The sequence below is a fragment of the Sardina pilchardus genome, chromosome 10, assembly GCF_963854185.1.
Source record: "Sardina pilchardus chromosome 10, fSarPil1.1, whole genome shotgun sequence".
In the NCBI taxonomy this organism is placed as follows: Eukaryota; Metazoa; Chordata; class Actinopteri; order Clupeiformes; family Clupeidae; genus Sardina; species Sardina pilchardus.
In genome coordinates, this window is record NC_085003.1 from 11,248,338 (window position 1) to 11,261,236 (window position 12,899).

Sequence of the window (12,899 nt, forward strand, 5' to 3'; positions counted from 1 at the left end):
GACAGACAGACATACAGACAGACATACAGACAGACAGACAGACAGACAGACAGACAGACAGACAGACAGTCAGACAGAACAGAAGTGACCACACCCGATCAGTCCCAGGCAGACAGGGAGTGACATGTCAAAGTCACAGACAGATGGACAGAGACAGAGACAGAGAGAGAGAGAGATTTGCAAAATGTAAGAATAGATGCTGAAGGCAGACGGACAGTTGGGTTACTGTTTTGATAGACAGACAGACAGACAGGCAGGAGACAAGGGAGACGAGTTTTTCACAACAGACACACTGTACTATCAGGTCACACTGAGGACAGGCTCATCTATTGACAGGCATGAGACAGATGGGAACCATTGACTATACAGTTAGACTACAGTACATCTCTCCCTTTCTCTCTCTCTCTCTCTCTTCTTCTTTTCCCCTGCTGGGCTGATCTCAACCTGATGGCATGTGGTCTTCCCCCTCCTCTCTCTCTCTCTCTCTCTCTCTCTCTCTCTCTCTCTCTCTCTCTCCCTCTCCCTCTGTCTGTCGATGACTGACCTCACCTTACTTACAGAGGACGGGCTGTGTTGTGGAGACACAAACCCCCGGTTGCCATGGCAGCCCCAGTGTGCTGTCCTGAGAGCGGGAGAGCGCGTAGACAGGGTTGCACAGGGAGGACAGATACAAAGAGGATGAGGGTGTGTGTGTGTGTGCGTGTGTGTGTGTGTGCGTGTGAGGGGGGGTTCTTTGGGCCGAACACATGGGGTTCTGTTCTGTCGCCCCACGGTGGATCCGCATGAGGCTGCCGACTTTCACACAGGTCTTGAAAACAGGTCCAGACCTGGCGGATCAGATTCAGAGCGAGTTGCCCTCAGAGAAAAACACAGCAAGAGAGGCACAGGAAAAAACAACAACAGAGAAACACAAAAGAAAAGAACACAGGAAACGAGGGCTTATTAACAACATCATAAATGTCACATTTTGCTCGAGAAGTCTCGGAGCCACTTCCTATTCACAAAAGTGTTGTGTACCATAGATATAAACATAACAATTATTTCTATGGTCGTGTACAGCTTTGCATGGCAAGGGTGGTGTGTGCCTGTTGGATGTGCTGGCTATTTGGGCTGCTCTGAAACGGAGTGTCCGGCTCTCATAGGTGTGTGACACAGCTTTGACTGCTGCTGCTTTATTTAGACGCGTCATGCTAGTGAGATCAGTGAGATCACATCACAGGGTGTTAACAGGCAAACAGTTGCTGGCCATCCCAGCCTGAATGAATGGATGCATGTGAAGTGGACAAACAAATGAGTGAGTGAGTGAGTGAATGAGTGAATGAGTCAGTGAGTCAGTGAATGAGTGAGTGAGTGAGTGAGTGAGTGAGTGAATGAGTCAGTGAGTCAGTGAATGAGTGAATGAGTGAGTGAGTGAGTGAGTGAGTGAGTGAGTGAGTGAGTGAGTGAGTGAGTGAATGGATATCCTCTACTGTAGAAGCCTATTCTTTCTTGCTGTTAGTAAGGGTTTGTCTACAGCTAGACAAGTGCCTGATGCTAATTTCACAAAATGACACCAGAAAATGGAAATTAGCAGAAGCCCACTAATTAAATCGTGATGTACACCCGATTGGGTATGCATGTGAGTACATGCCTGTGTGTGTGTGTGTGTGTGTGTGTGTGTGTGTGTGTGTGTGTGTGTGTGTGTGTGTGTGTGTGTGTGTGTGTGTGTGTGTGTGTGTGTGTGTGTGTGTGTGTGTGTGTGTGTGTGTGTGTGTGTGTGTGTGTGTGTGTGTGTGTGCAGTGTGCACTCAATGACAGGCTGGCTGGATTTACCGTAGCTGCATTTATTTTACCCCTGACTTCCCGTCGGTGAGCCACTGCGTCCACCGCTGCTGCCGCTGCTGCTGTGCCATCCCTGTGCCATGCTGCTGTGGTGACAGATGGTCCCGTAAGCCAGGGCACACAGGTTACTTCCGAGCATGGCGCACTCTCGCCAGGCACCGCTCCGCACTTGATTCCGGTCCGCTCAGCCCGCTCATTTAGCCACGGGTGGCAGCAGCCTTCGGGCCGGACCTGGCCCCGGCCTCTGGCTCCAGCGCTCTGCTCCGAAGCTCGAGGGAATTCTGGGAATTTTGGTTTGTACCAGCCCGGAAAAAGGCCACTGTGTGGGATCTGATTTAGACATCGTGGCTGGAGAGAGACAGAAGCCAATGCAGCACCTAGACCCCCCCACCACCCCCAACCCTCTCCACGAGCCCTCATAAGGTGAGAGCAGGAGACTCAGCCCTGCCATGGCCTCCTCCGCTGCTGGTGGGCTCGGGGTGCCCAGCAGTGTGCGGCCCGCTCTGTTCTGGGAACAAGCCGGGCGAGAGGAGCACGCCGCCACTCAGCGGCTCGTCCCGAAGGAGGAGAGAGAGAAAGACAGTGCGAGCGAGAGAGAGAGAGAGAGACAGACAGAGAGACAGACAGAGAGAGAGACAGAGAGAGTGAGAGAGAGAAAAGAGAGATCACACAGGCATCCATTTCAGCCAGTCCGAGACGAGGAAGGGTATTCTTAGCTTGTTTGTGTATAATTTAAGATGTGGCCGGCAGGACAGCGCCGAGCCGTAATGATTCTCCTGGTTTTTATGGCGCTGTTTTGACGTTCCCCAGCGCTCCGGCTCCGCACTTCTGGCCAGGCTTTTATGATCACGTGCGTGTACGATCGAGCAGAACTGTTTCAGACGCTCACTCGCTCACCCGCTCGCCTACGAAAACACGGCCACACACACGGCAGGGCCTAAGCATATGCGTTTTTCGGGGGCGGGGGGGGAGGGAGTGGGGTATGATTACGGAAAGCTCTGGAATCCGTCCGCCACAGTACAGTATGTGACATTTCCAGCCCAGCTGCTTCCTATGGTGAAGACTGCCATCTGTAGGACAAGTTGTGTACTCATGCAATGTGATCAACCATCACCGTCAACATGTACATGTATAGTATTTAATCGTATTGACCCAAATTTTAATAATTTCATTGTTACCGGTATGTTTCCGTTTTATTTTTTATTCTTTACTTTTCAAAACTGTAGCACAGATATCATTGAGATTGCTACATCTCAATCACCTCTGTCATTGATCCTTCCTGATAATCATGTTATTATATATAATATTAATGAAATACTATTCTCTGTGTGTGTGTGTGTCTGTGTGTGCGTGTGTGTGTGTGTGTGTGTGTGTGTGTGTGTGTGTGTGTGTGTGTGTGTGTGTGTGTGTGTGTGTGTCTATGTGTGTGTTCATAACCCACAGCTTTGAGCTGATGCGGATGTGCTGGCAGTACAACCCTAAGATGCGGCCTTCCTTCCTGGAGATCATCAACAGCATCAAGGAGGAGCTGGAGTCGCCGTTCCGCGAGCTCAGCTTCTTCTACAGCGAGGAGAACAAGCCGCCGGACACAGAAGGCCTGGATTTCGAGGTGGAGAATATGGAGAACGTCCCCCTGGACCCCGTGTCCAGCCGGCAGCCCCCGACGCCCGTGGCGGTCTCGGCCGGGACCCCGGTGAGGTCCTCCCCACAGCCGCTGCCCTCGGCCCAGTGCCCGGGCGCGCTGACGACCGGGACGCCCCTGGGGCCTTCCTCCCCGACCTCCCCGACGGGCGCGGGGGCCGCGGCAGTGCCCTCCTGCTCGTCCCCCGCCTCCATGGCGTCCTCGCCGGCCCCGTCGCTAGCGGCGGCAGCGGCCCTGGGCCTGGACAAGCACTCGGGACAGGCGTCGGCCAACGGGCCCGTGCTGGTGCTGGGGCCGGCGTTCGACGAGACCCAGCCGTACGCGCACATGAACGGGGGGCGCAAGAACGAGCGGACTCTACCCCTGCCCCAGTCCTCTGCCTGCTGATCCCCCCCACCCCGACGGAAAAACCCCACTCCTCTCACACAGGGTACCCCCGACATATCCCCCTCATCCCCACGCCGATGTGGTCCTTCTTTAGACTTTGTTAATGTATTTTATTCTATTTTATTCATAGGACTGAAACTCTTGGCTCATGGGATGATTCTAAAATGGAGAGGCTCTTGTGTGCCGCTGTGTTGACAGTGAATCTCTCTCCATCTTTTGTCTCGTGTCTCTCAATCACGTAATCGTCGTAGGGGAAGTTGCGATGTCAAAAGTTGTTCTCTTCTAGCATATCTGCCAGCAAGTCCAACCCCAACAGCACTTTTTTTTTTAGAAGTGTGTGTTTCTTCACACTTGTTCCTCCCTACAGTAAAGAGTGTGTGGCCTCTCCAGAACACTTACTTCGGTTACTTACGATATCTCGTCAAAAGGCCACTGACACATCTTTTGCTCCGGCCCCAGTGAAAGGTTCCTCTGTCTCTCGTTGAGGCAGAGTGATGTCCATCTGATGGACTCACCATGGACACTACGACCCCCACAGTCATGCTCAGATCTGTGATCATGCTTCTCATTGGATTAGTGAGGTGGACAGAGGGGTGGACGGAGGGCTTCTGTTTTAAAACTGCCAAAATTTTTGCCAAATCTCGAAAGGAACTTTCGTACGCTGTTCATCTTTTTTTTTTCAAATTTCATCCTTTATGTCGTCTCTTAAGTTGGATACCTTAGACTTGGGTATGGAGGGAACTGCAACTGAACTTTTTACACTGGCTTTTTATTTTGATTGGGGGATCTCACAAGTAGATGTATCTTGTGAATATTGTCTTTTCTTTCCTTTTAGTTGTTTATTTCTTTACTTTAATGTCCCCCTCCCAGCCTGCCGTACAGATCGGAGCCACGGCATTGCGATCTCTACTGCATGACCCATCTCTGAGATGAGCTGCACTGAAAGGCAGAAGGCACCCGTTCGTTTCAAGATGACAAAAGAAAAGATATGACACGGCGCCAAAAAAAAACAAAAATTCTGAAACAAAGCAAGTGAAGACACAGTACACACAAATGCGAGCCAAAAAAAGATGAATCAGAAGGGATTGGCTCGGTCAGAAGAGTCCTCTGAGGCGGTCGAGAGAGATTGGCGAGTCGTGACTTCTCTGATTATGTGTGTGTGTGTGTGTGTGTGTACAGTATGTGTGTGTGTGTGTGTGTGTGGGTGTGTGTGTGTATAACTACACGCATGCGAGGCTTTCTTTACAGAAGGTATTTTAAACTAGGCAATGATCTCTCTATACAATTCAAATGTTTATATTATTAGGGTCTTACAGTTGTATGTTTGACCGTAGAAAAATCACACACAAACACTCAGACACACACATGCACACATAATTTGTTTTTGTCACTTTTATAACTTTTTTACAGTTCAGATGTTCACCTCTATGTCTGTACAGAAAGAAGCTGCTATTTTATTCTTTTTCTTTTGTGGATGTTATATATCGGTGTGTTTGTGTGTCTATATACAGTATATATATAATATATGATATATGATATATAGACACACACACATAAAGAAATCCTTCAGGTTTAATATTCTATGATCTCCACTACAGTCCATTTTTCTTATGCTTTATATTGTTCTAGCAAAAAAAGAAAGAAAAAAAAGAAAAAAAAAGAAAAATGAAACAAAGAAAAAAAGCTTTTGTTTCTTCTTCTCGGATCCCTAGAGATGCTGTCTGTTTGCCACATATTGTCCATTGCCTTTTTTTTAATGAAATGAACAGTTTTTCTCATTCAATTATTACTATTATTATTATTATTATTATTATTATTATTTAGTTCTTACAGACACCTTAGCTCTGTGTGTGAGCGTATAGTCTCGGCACCAGCGTGCTAGTGGTCAGGCACTGGGTCAGTGACGGCCTCCGCGCTGCTGTTTAATCTCAGGTCCAAGTTAAGGTCTTGCCCCCCCACCCGCCTCATTTCTCTGCCCCTCGACAGATCTTCCCATGTGGTTTCCTCTTTCTTCCGTCTCTCTCTCTCTCTCTCTCTCTCTCTCTCTCTCTCTCTCTCTCTCTCACTCTCTCTCTCTCCGTGTAGCTCTGTGACCCCCCCCCCCTCTGCCTGTGGTCTGAGGTCAATTGTAAAGTGTGAGCTACCTGCCGCTGTTCACAGTGCCTCGTTCCAAGATGCGTTTTCATGAACGGAGTGGTTTCTTGTCAGTAACATTTTCGACCCGTTCGTTTTCCATGTCCAACCAACTGAGAGGGCTAAGTTGTGATTGTCTTTTTTTTTTTTGAAGTGTTATAATTATTTTTTGTATCATTGCCTTACTTCTCCCAACCAATTATTATACAACATCTGTTTCAACAGAGCTGGTTTCTTCTTCTCGATTGCTGCTTGACGGTTTCTTCTCTGTTTAGTGACACTACATCTCCCCTGTCCTCTCTTACCTTCTTCATCCAACAGCATACTGGCAGTGAACCCGCCGCGTCGGCTGCTCAGGCTGTTAAGTGCAAACCAAATTAAGATGTGCTGGACCCCAGAGAGCTCCTCTGGACTAGTCCAGTGTTGTAAGGATGGAAATGGCCTCAGGGGTGGGGTTTTCATTCATTTTATGTTTTGTGAAGGATTTCCTCTCCTTGATGTCACCTGATTAGTAAATTTCCCTCTCTCCACTAACTAGAGATTCAACTTTTTTTTTTTTTTGCTTTAGGATTATTTATTTCTTTTTGTGACATTAAGTTTAAATCACTGTATGAATGCCCCATGATTCAGTTAAAAGTTAGATTTTTGTTTGTATCTTTTTTTGGAGTTATGGTTGGGCATCATTTTTGTTTGTATGTATTTGTGTTTGGTGTAATGACAGGGGGACTTTTTTATTTTTTTTTCCTTAACACATTTATCTACCTCACTCTCTTTTCTTTATGTATGTGTATGAAAAAATTATGACATCTCACTTTTTTTCTCACTTATCAACAGAGGATTAACTGATAATTCTCTGAATCCGGGTAAACCTCAATGACGTCATGAACCACAAACACACACACATTTTTTGGTGACCTGGAGTGGAGGAGGTATCTTAAAAAAGGTGGTTGAAAGAATCCCACTCTACATATTTCAGTCAAAAATTCTCGTTCAGTCAGATCTGTGGACCTAACAGCGGATATAATTATGTAACTTAAGGCTTTGAAAAGGCTCTGTAATGTAAGGCATGGAGAGAAAGAGAACATATCTTGTATTGAATGAAAGAAAGGATTCTCTCTCTGTGTCTCTCTTGTACATTAATTCTTCCGACCTGGCACTCTCTGTGTAAAGCCAGCCTGCGTTTGGGATTGCTGTTTGATGGGAGGTGTAATCATCTGCCCGACAGGTCCCAGCCACCTCAGACACCCCTTCCTACTCCTTTGCACATAAATTATTTTCAAACCCTCAAAGCATCTAGCTGCAGCAAACAGCTGCACAGGCTTTTGCTGATGAAATGGTCTCTTCGGAGGAGAAAGTAGTTTTCGTTTGATTATAAGCGGGATTGGTGTTTAGCCAGCCCATATAGAAATAGTAATGGTCCCAGTCATTTCAGAAGCATTGCAATGACATTATTGTATGCATGGATCTTATATCACAGTGGAAATTAGGTTTGGCATTGTCAGAGGACTTCCAAACTGTAAACGGCATTACCTTTGAAAAGTTTGAAAAGTCACTAGCGTACAGTATAGTAGATCAGCTCCAGAGACAGACTCAGCAGAATACAGAATCGAACATCTTACCCTTTCCCACACACAGGACATGTCTCATGTACCCTCACTAATCTGTGGACAAATGGCATGTACAGTCAGAACTCATAAACAAAAGTGCCAGTTTTCTTTTTTTTTTTTTTGTAATATAATGCTTTCAGCCATCAATAAGCAGCATGTCATATTCCTCCTGGTGTTTCCTCATTAGCACAAAGTTGTCACTGTAAACACTCCAGGGCCCCCACCAGCTATCCCAGCATCCTCCTCCTCAGGCTGTGTACCGCAAGTCGCTCACCACATTTAGAAAAAGACAAAACAAAACACCAAAGGTGCAGCCGCTCCTTTCCAGAATAGTGTCGTTCTGGAGGTGGCGCCGTCCTGGTGGTCACAAACAGCATCTGCCTGGACAAGCTTACTCTACAGGAACAGAGCTGGCAGGACATTTAACATGTTGTCAGACTGGAAGCATCTTGGCACTGAAATCAATCAGATTGTGTGCCTTGTTTACCGTTATTTTTTTGTTTTGCTTTTTTTTTTTTGCCATGGGTCCATTCACATGGCTAATCATTTTAATCTTTGACAAAGACCTCAGCTGGAGTTGGAGTTTGGCGTGTTGTTGTTTGCTCTGTTTTTCAGACATCTGAAATATTTCTGTAACCAAATATGAGCCACAGCAAAACACATGCTGCTTGCTCACACTCACTGGCTAAGGCGACAGCGCTGCCACCTCCTTACTGATCACCGTTAATAGTTTAATGGCCTCAACTATTTATGTTATCAATATGACTGCCTCTCAGAGGGATGTCACATTTAAGCACCTAGATGGACTGACCGTTTCATTCTCTAAAACTTCTCTGGAGACCTAAAGATTTTTATTCTTCATATTTATTTATACATTTGACCATTCCAATTTGACATCCATGACTCTTTTTGACCTTTCCTGAGGATTTCAGTACACAAAGGGCCTACCATCCCGACCACACCGTCTTCATCATTCACAAAAAAAAGATGGAGAGCTTTTGTTTTTTTACGACAGAGCTTTTTCCATTCTTCTCTTTTTGCTGCTGACTAAAAATGCTGCTCTGGGGAGTCTCGGTCTGCTGACCAGAGTCGTTGGTGAAGTGTCCAAGTCCTTCATGCAATACTGTGGCCTCACTGGCCCGGGTCCTTCACTAGCTAGCCAGGCACAAGAGCAAAGGGGGGGTGGGGGAGGATTGACATCCGTGGGCTTCCCCTCATCATCGATTTCAATGTCTGCTGATGAGATGGAGGAGGCTGCCTGACTGGGTCAATAAGCAGTCAAAGTGACAAAAGAAGAAAAAGATTGTCAGCTATTTACTCTCTCTCTCTCTTTGGGACTTAGTTGGTTGTGGAGAGTGATGGGCAATACAACAGTATGAGTAACCCTGGTACATCTTAATCAAGGCACTTAACATTTTTCTTAACCTTTATTTTTTTTCCCCAAATAAGGAATATCAGGGGGGGTTTAGAGATCGGTTTCAGAGTCCAGGATTGAAGGGGATAAGAGAGAAACATGGTTGAATCGAAATGCATTATGTGTGGTATGGTACCAAGCTCTATTGAAAAAGACCCAGTTCAATGTTCTTATTAAAGGCCTTGTGCTTGTATTATTTTTGCGTATGTATATGGGTGTATCACAATTAGATGTAGTGAATAAGGATTTGTCTGATAATGAAAATTAGGTATCAGTGATATTTATTACTTTTTTCTTTGTTCACTTATAAAATGGACAAAAGGGGTTGGCCTGTTGAGAAGTGAGTGTCAGTTTTCATTGAATGCTGCCTGCCAAGGTTTCGTAGTTTCCGGTGAGTTATGAACTCACTTACAGTATATATTCACAGCAGACACAAATAGGACAGATGTGTCCAGTAGATTACGGGTAGTCATGATGGAGAGTTAACATGACTAGAATTTAAAAATTAAAACACGTTTACAGTTAGACCGTAGTGCTTGTTGCATTTCCAGTTCTTTGCAAACCTGAAGGTAGACTGACTGAAACGATTTCATTTTCAAGTTATCATAATTTTATTTTTTATTGTATTTCTACAGAATGCAAACCTCAGGTCTAGAGAAGATGCATCAATGCATTATAAATTGCAATAATGAGCTTGAGGTTCTTATTAGAGATCTTTTTCCCAGGCACTGTTGTTCTTTGCTTGGCATTCCGACATTTCAAATGGGGCCTTGTTCTACTGTACTTAGATTTTTAATTGATAATGCTTTTATTTTACTTTCGCAAAATAATCTGTATCTATGTCAGTGATTTGATTGATAATGAACTGATTTGATGAAATGGCTTGGCTGGTACACTTGTCTTCTTGTAAATTCTGTGTTTGAGGCCGCCTGGGTGCCCCCCTCCCCTCCCCCCACCTCTAGTTGAGATGGTATACTTTTTACATGCCATTGGCTTAATGTCTATCTGAAGAATTTCATGTATTTTTCTTTTTTTCTTAAATTTTGAATTAAAAGTGAATGAGAAACAAGGTTTCTGGCTAAGACTAGTTATTCAATGTGAATGATACCACAACACTCTCTAATGGATGGCATCTTGTTGCGGACATTATGAAACACAATTAGCTGTTTGTTTGCTTGTTTTTACACCCAAGAAACACATTTTGTTCTAACCAAGACTGGTGAAACATTCATTTACACTTTCAATGACAAGACACACACACATACTGTAAAGATCGTGAATTAAACTACAACTATTGATTATAATTATTGACTATTGATAAAACTATAGATAGAAAAAAAACATTACAGACAGTTTGCAAGACACCACTGTGAGTGCTGCCTCCTTTTTACTTATCAGCCAAGTTAACAAGGCCTCAACTATCAATCTGATATGACAGACTCTCAGAAGGAGATCAGATTCAAGCACTACATTGACTAAAAGTAAAGATTTTTATTCTGAAAATGTATTTGACCATTCCAATTTGGATTATGTCCAGCGGTCTGGCCAGTCAGTGAACAGGAAGAGACTAAGAATGCAGAGCCAGAGGTTCCAGCTGTATACAGTATCTGTCACAGTCACTTTCAACAGTTTGATGAAAAATGCCTTATCTGGTAGACTTTTTCTCTTGTAAGTTCTGCCTTTCTCCCACCAAGCAGTTCAGTCAGTATGCTTTAACACAAAGCCGTTACAGCAGTGGGGTTGGGAAATAGGTGCTGAGAACATTCCTCGGGTGCTGACTGATCAGTAGTGCTGTCCACGATGTTATCAGATAGGGCCCTTAGCTCTCTCAGCATGGCCTGGATGATTGCGCACAGCTGGGGCACCAGATTGTCTGGGGTGGCCAGACTGCCCGAGGCCGGAACATGGATGAATGCAGCCCTGCCCCTCCCACAGTGAAGAGACCAGTAGTAGGTGAAATCACACAGGTACCTTATCGATCAAGAGATAGATAGATAGATAGATAGATACTTTATTGATCCCCAAGGGGAAATTCAAGGGATGTCACAGTGTAATATTATGTGCAGTGTTTTGAGTACTTATCACAAGAGGTAGCAATACAATCATTAAACTCCAAGCACACAACCATCAAATCATGGGATTATGCAAATCATAGTCATCATGATTTATAATTCAGTTAAGCTCTCAGTAAGAATCACCGAATTAATTATGAAGTAGAATAGGTAAAAATACTACACCTCCCAGCATCCTTTGAGTAGATTACATCCAGTCCCTTTGCTTTTAGCTTCTTTGTCAGGGATCTCATATTTATTATGGAGTCCAGCTTGTCTACACCTCCTTCAACACAGCAGTGATCGAGGGGGCACTGGCCACACACATCTCTGTGTACGTAGCCGTAATTCTTCCCCGTCTGTTCCAGAGTGATGCCTTTAGACCCAGGGGCTATTCCTAAATGAACAGCCAACTGTTAATAACATAACACACGGAAACAAAGGATGTTATTGTAACTATCCAATTTAAAATATGATGCAAATAATTTGTAACCAGCTATGTGTTTTTATTTATTTTGTCATCAAGCTACTTTATTGTAGGTACAGTATAATCATGCTGTCTCTTCCCTTATTAATAGTGCATTACACCATATGAGGTATGCTGAGACTGAACATGTACTGTACTTTGCTATATTCCTTATTCTGAGTTATTACCTCTGGTTGAACTTTCTCCCAGATTCCCGACAAGATCTGCTTTGCGCTGGAATAGCTCACTGGAATCTCTTTAATATAAATCTCAGTAACCTCCTCCAACCCCTCAGCTTTTAAACCCTACAAGGAGGAGATGATATTGTCGTTATTTTGGCAAAAATCACACTCTGCAACTCCACAAAGCTCTATCATTCTGCTTTACATGTTATGAGACTAAAATGTGTTTGGGTGACAGCAGAGTAGACTTTTGTATCAGAACAACTCATGTGTACTGTACATGCTGGAAGGCTATCAGCTGAATTTAGTCCACAGAACAGTTGGGAGTCAAATGATTAACTTTGTATTAACTTCTAGTCTGTTTATGTCTAAGATGAAGAACTATTCCATGCACTGTAGCCTACCTGTGCCACAGTCCAACTGGGGTTTACCAAGTGCTGACCAAAAGGGCCAAACCCTATAAAAAAGACGCAACTCTTTTATTTGACATAATGATCATTAAAACACCCTCACACACAGCTTCTCATTACAAACTGTAGTGACACTCACACAGTAAATATTGCGGAACCTACACATTCAAGCACTATAATGTACCGAATGTGATTTATTGTTACCGGTACTCCGTGGACCTAAATGTCACTTGAAAGCTTACCTGTCACAACTATTGTTCCACCAAATGAACCCATCGCAGCGGTCCCAACGAATTAACGTGTTGATCGAGTGCTACAAACCAATCCACCTCTCCAGTCGGCTACAGGCTATTTTTACGACAGCGCTTACTGGCCCACTGCGCAAGTCCCAAGGAAAACACATTACTAAACCATATTACAGTGAGATATTTTTCCCGTCAGGTTTCTTAAGCCTATTATTTCATAGCCTTTGTTTGCTTGTCGAGATCGTCTAGATTAGCACACATATATAGCATAGGACGTAAACATTTCCACAAAAAAAGGAAGCAGATTATCTTTATTATAACCTTGCCCAAAAGTGCGCACGTAAAACAAACAGTCCTCCCTACTTTAAATGAGAACGTATTACTTCTCAAGAATGAACTCCCAATACTGCATTGTCAACATTTCTCCACTTGGGAGAGCCATCCCATCAGGAAGCCTAGGAGCTGTTTTTTTAGACCTTGACTGTGTCAGTTGAATGGGACGTCTGAGCAGATAAACGCCCGCCTTCCTCCTGCACTTGTC

General features: G+C 44.5%; 2 protein-coding genes across 2 annotated transcripts in view; one reads left to right on the top strand and one right to left on the bottom strand.

The window, feature by feature from the left end:
* The window catches only part of igf1ra (insulin-like growth factor 1a receptor), a 102,208-nt gene extending 98,351 nt beyond the window's left edge, over positions 1-3,857 (top strand). Inside the window, exon 21 of the mRNA XM_062547159.1 lies at positions 3,265-3,857. Within this exon, the coding sequence (XP_062403143.1) occupies positions 3,265-3,850 (586 nt within the window). The 3' untranslated portion in view covers positions 3,851-3,857. The remainder of the gene's footprint in view (positions 1-3,264) is intronic.
* Positions 3,858-9,947: 6,090 nt separating this feature from the next.
* On the bottom strand, positions 9,948-12,673 carry pgpep1l (pyroglutamyl-peptidase I like). The gene is made up of 5 exons (XM_062547632.1): positions 12,356-12,673; positions 12,108-12,160; positions 11,710-11,826; positions 11,242-11,468; positions 9,948-10,975 (listed from the first exon to the last, which is right to left on the bottom strand). Exons 1-5 carry the CDS (start codon positions 12,387-12,389, stop codon positions 10,717-10,719), a joined length of 690 nt encoding a protein of 229 aa, XP_062403616.1. The 5' UTR covers positions 12,390-12,673; the 3' UTR covers positions 9,948-10,716.
* Positions 12,674-12,899: the final 226 nt, after the last annotated feature.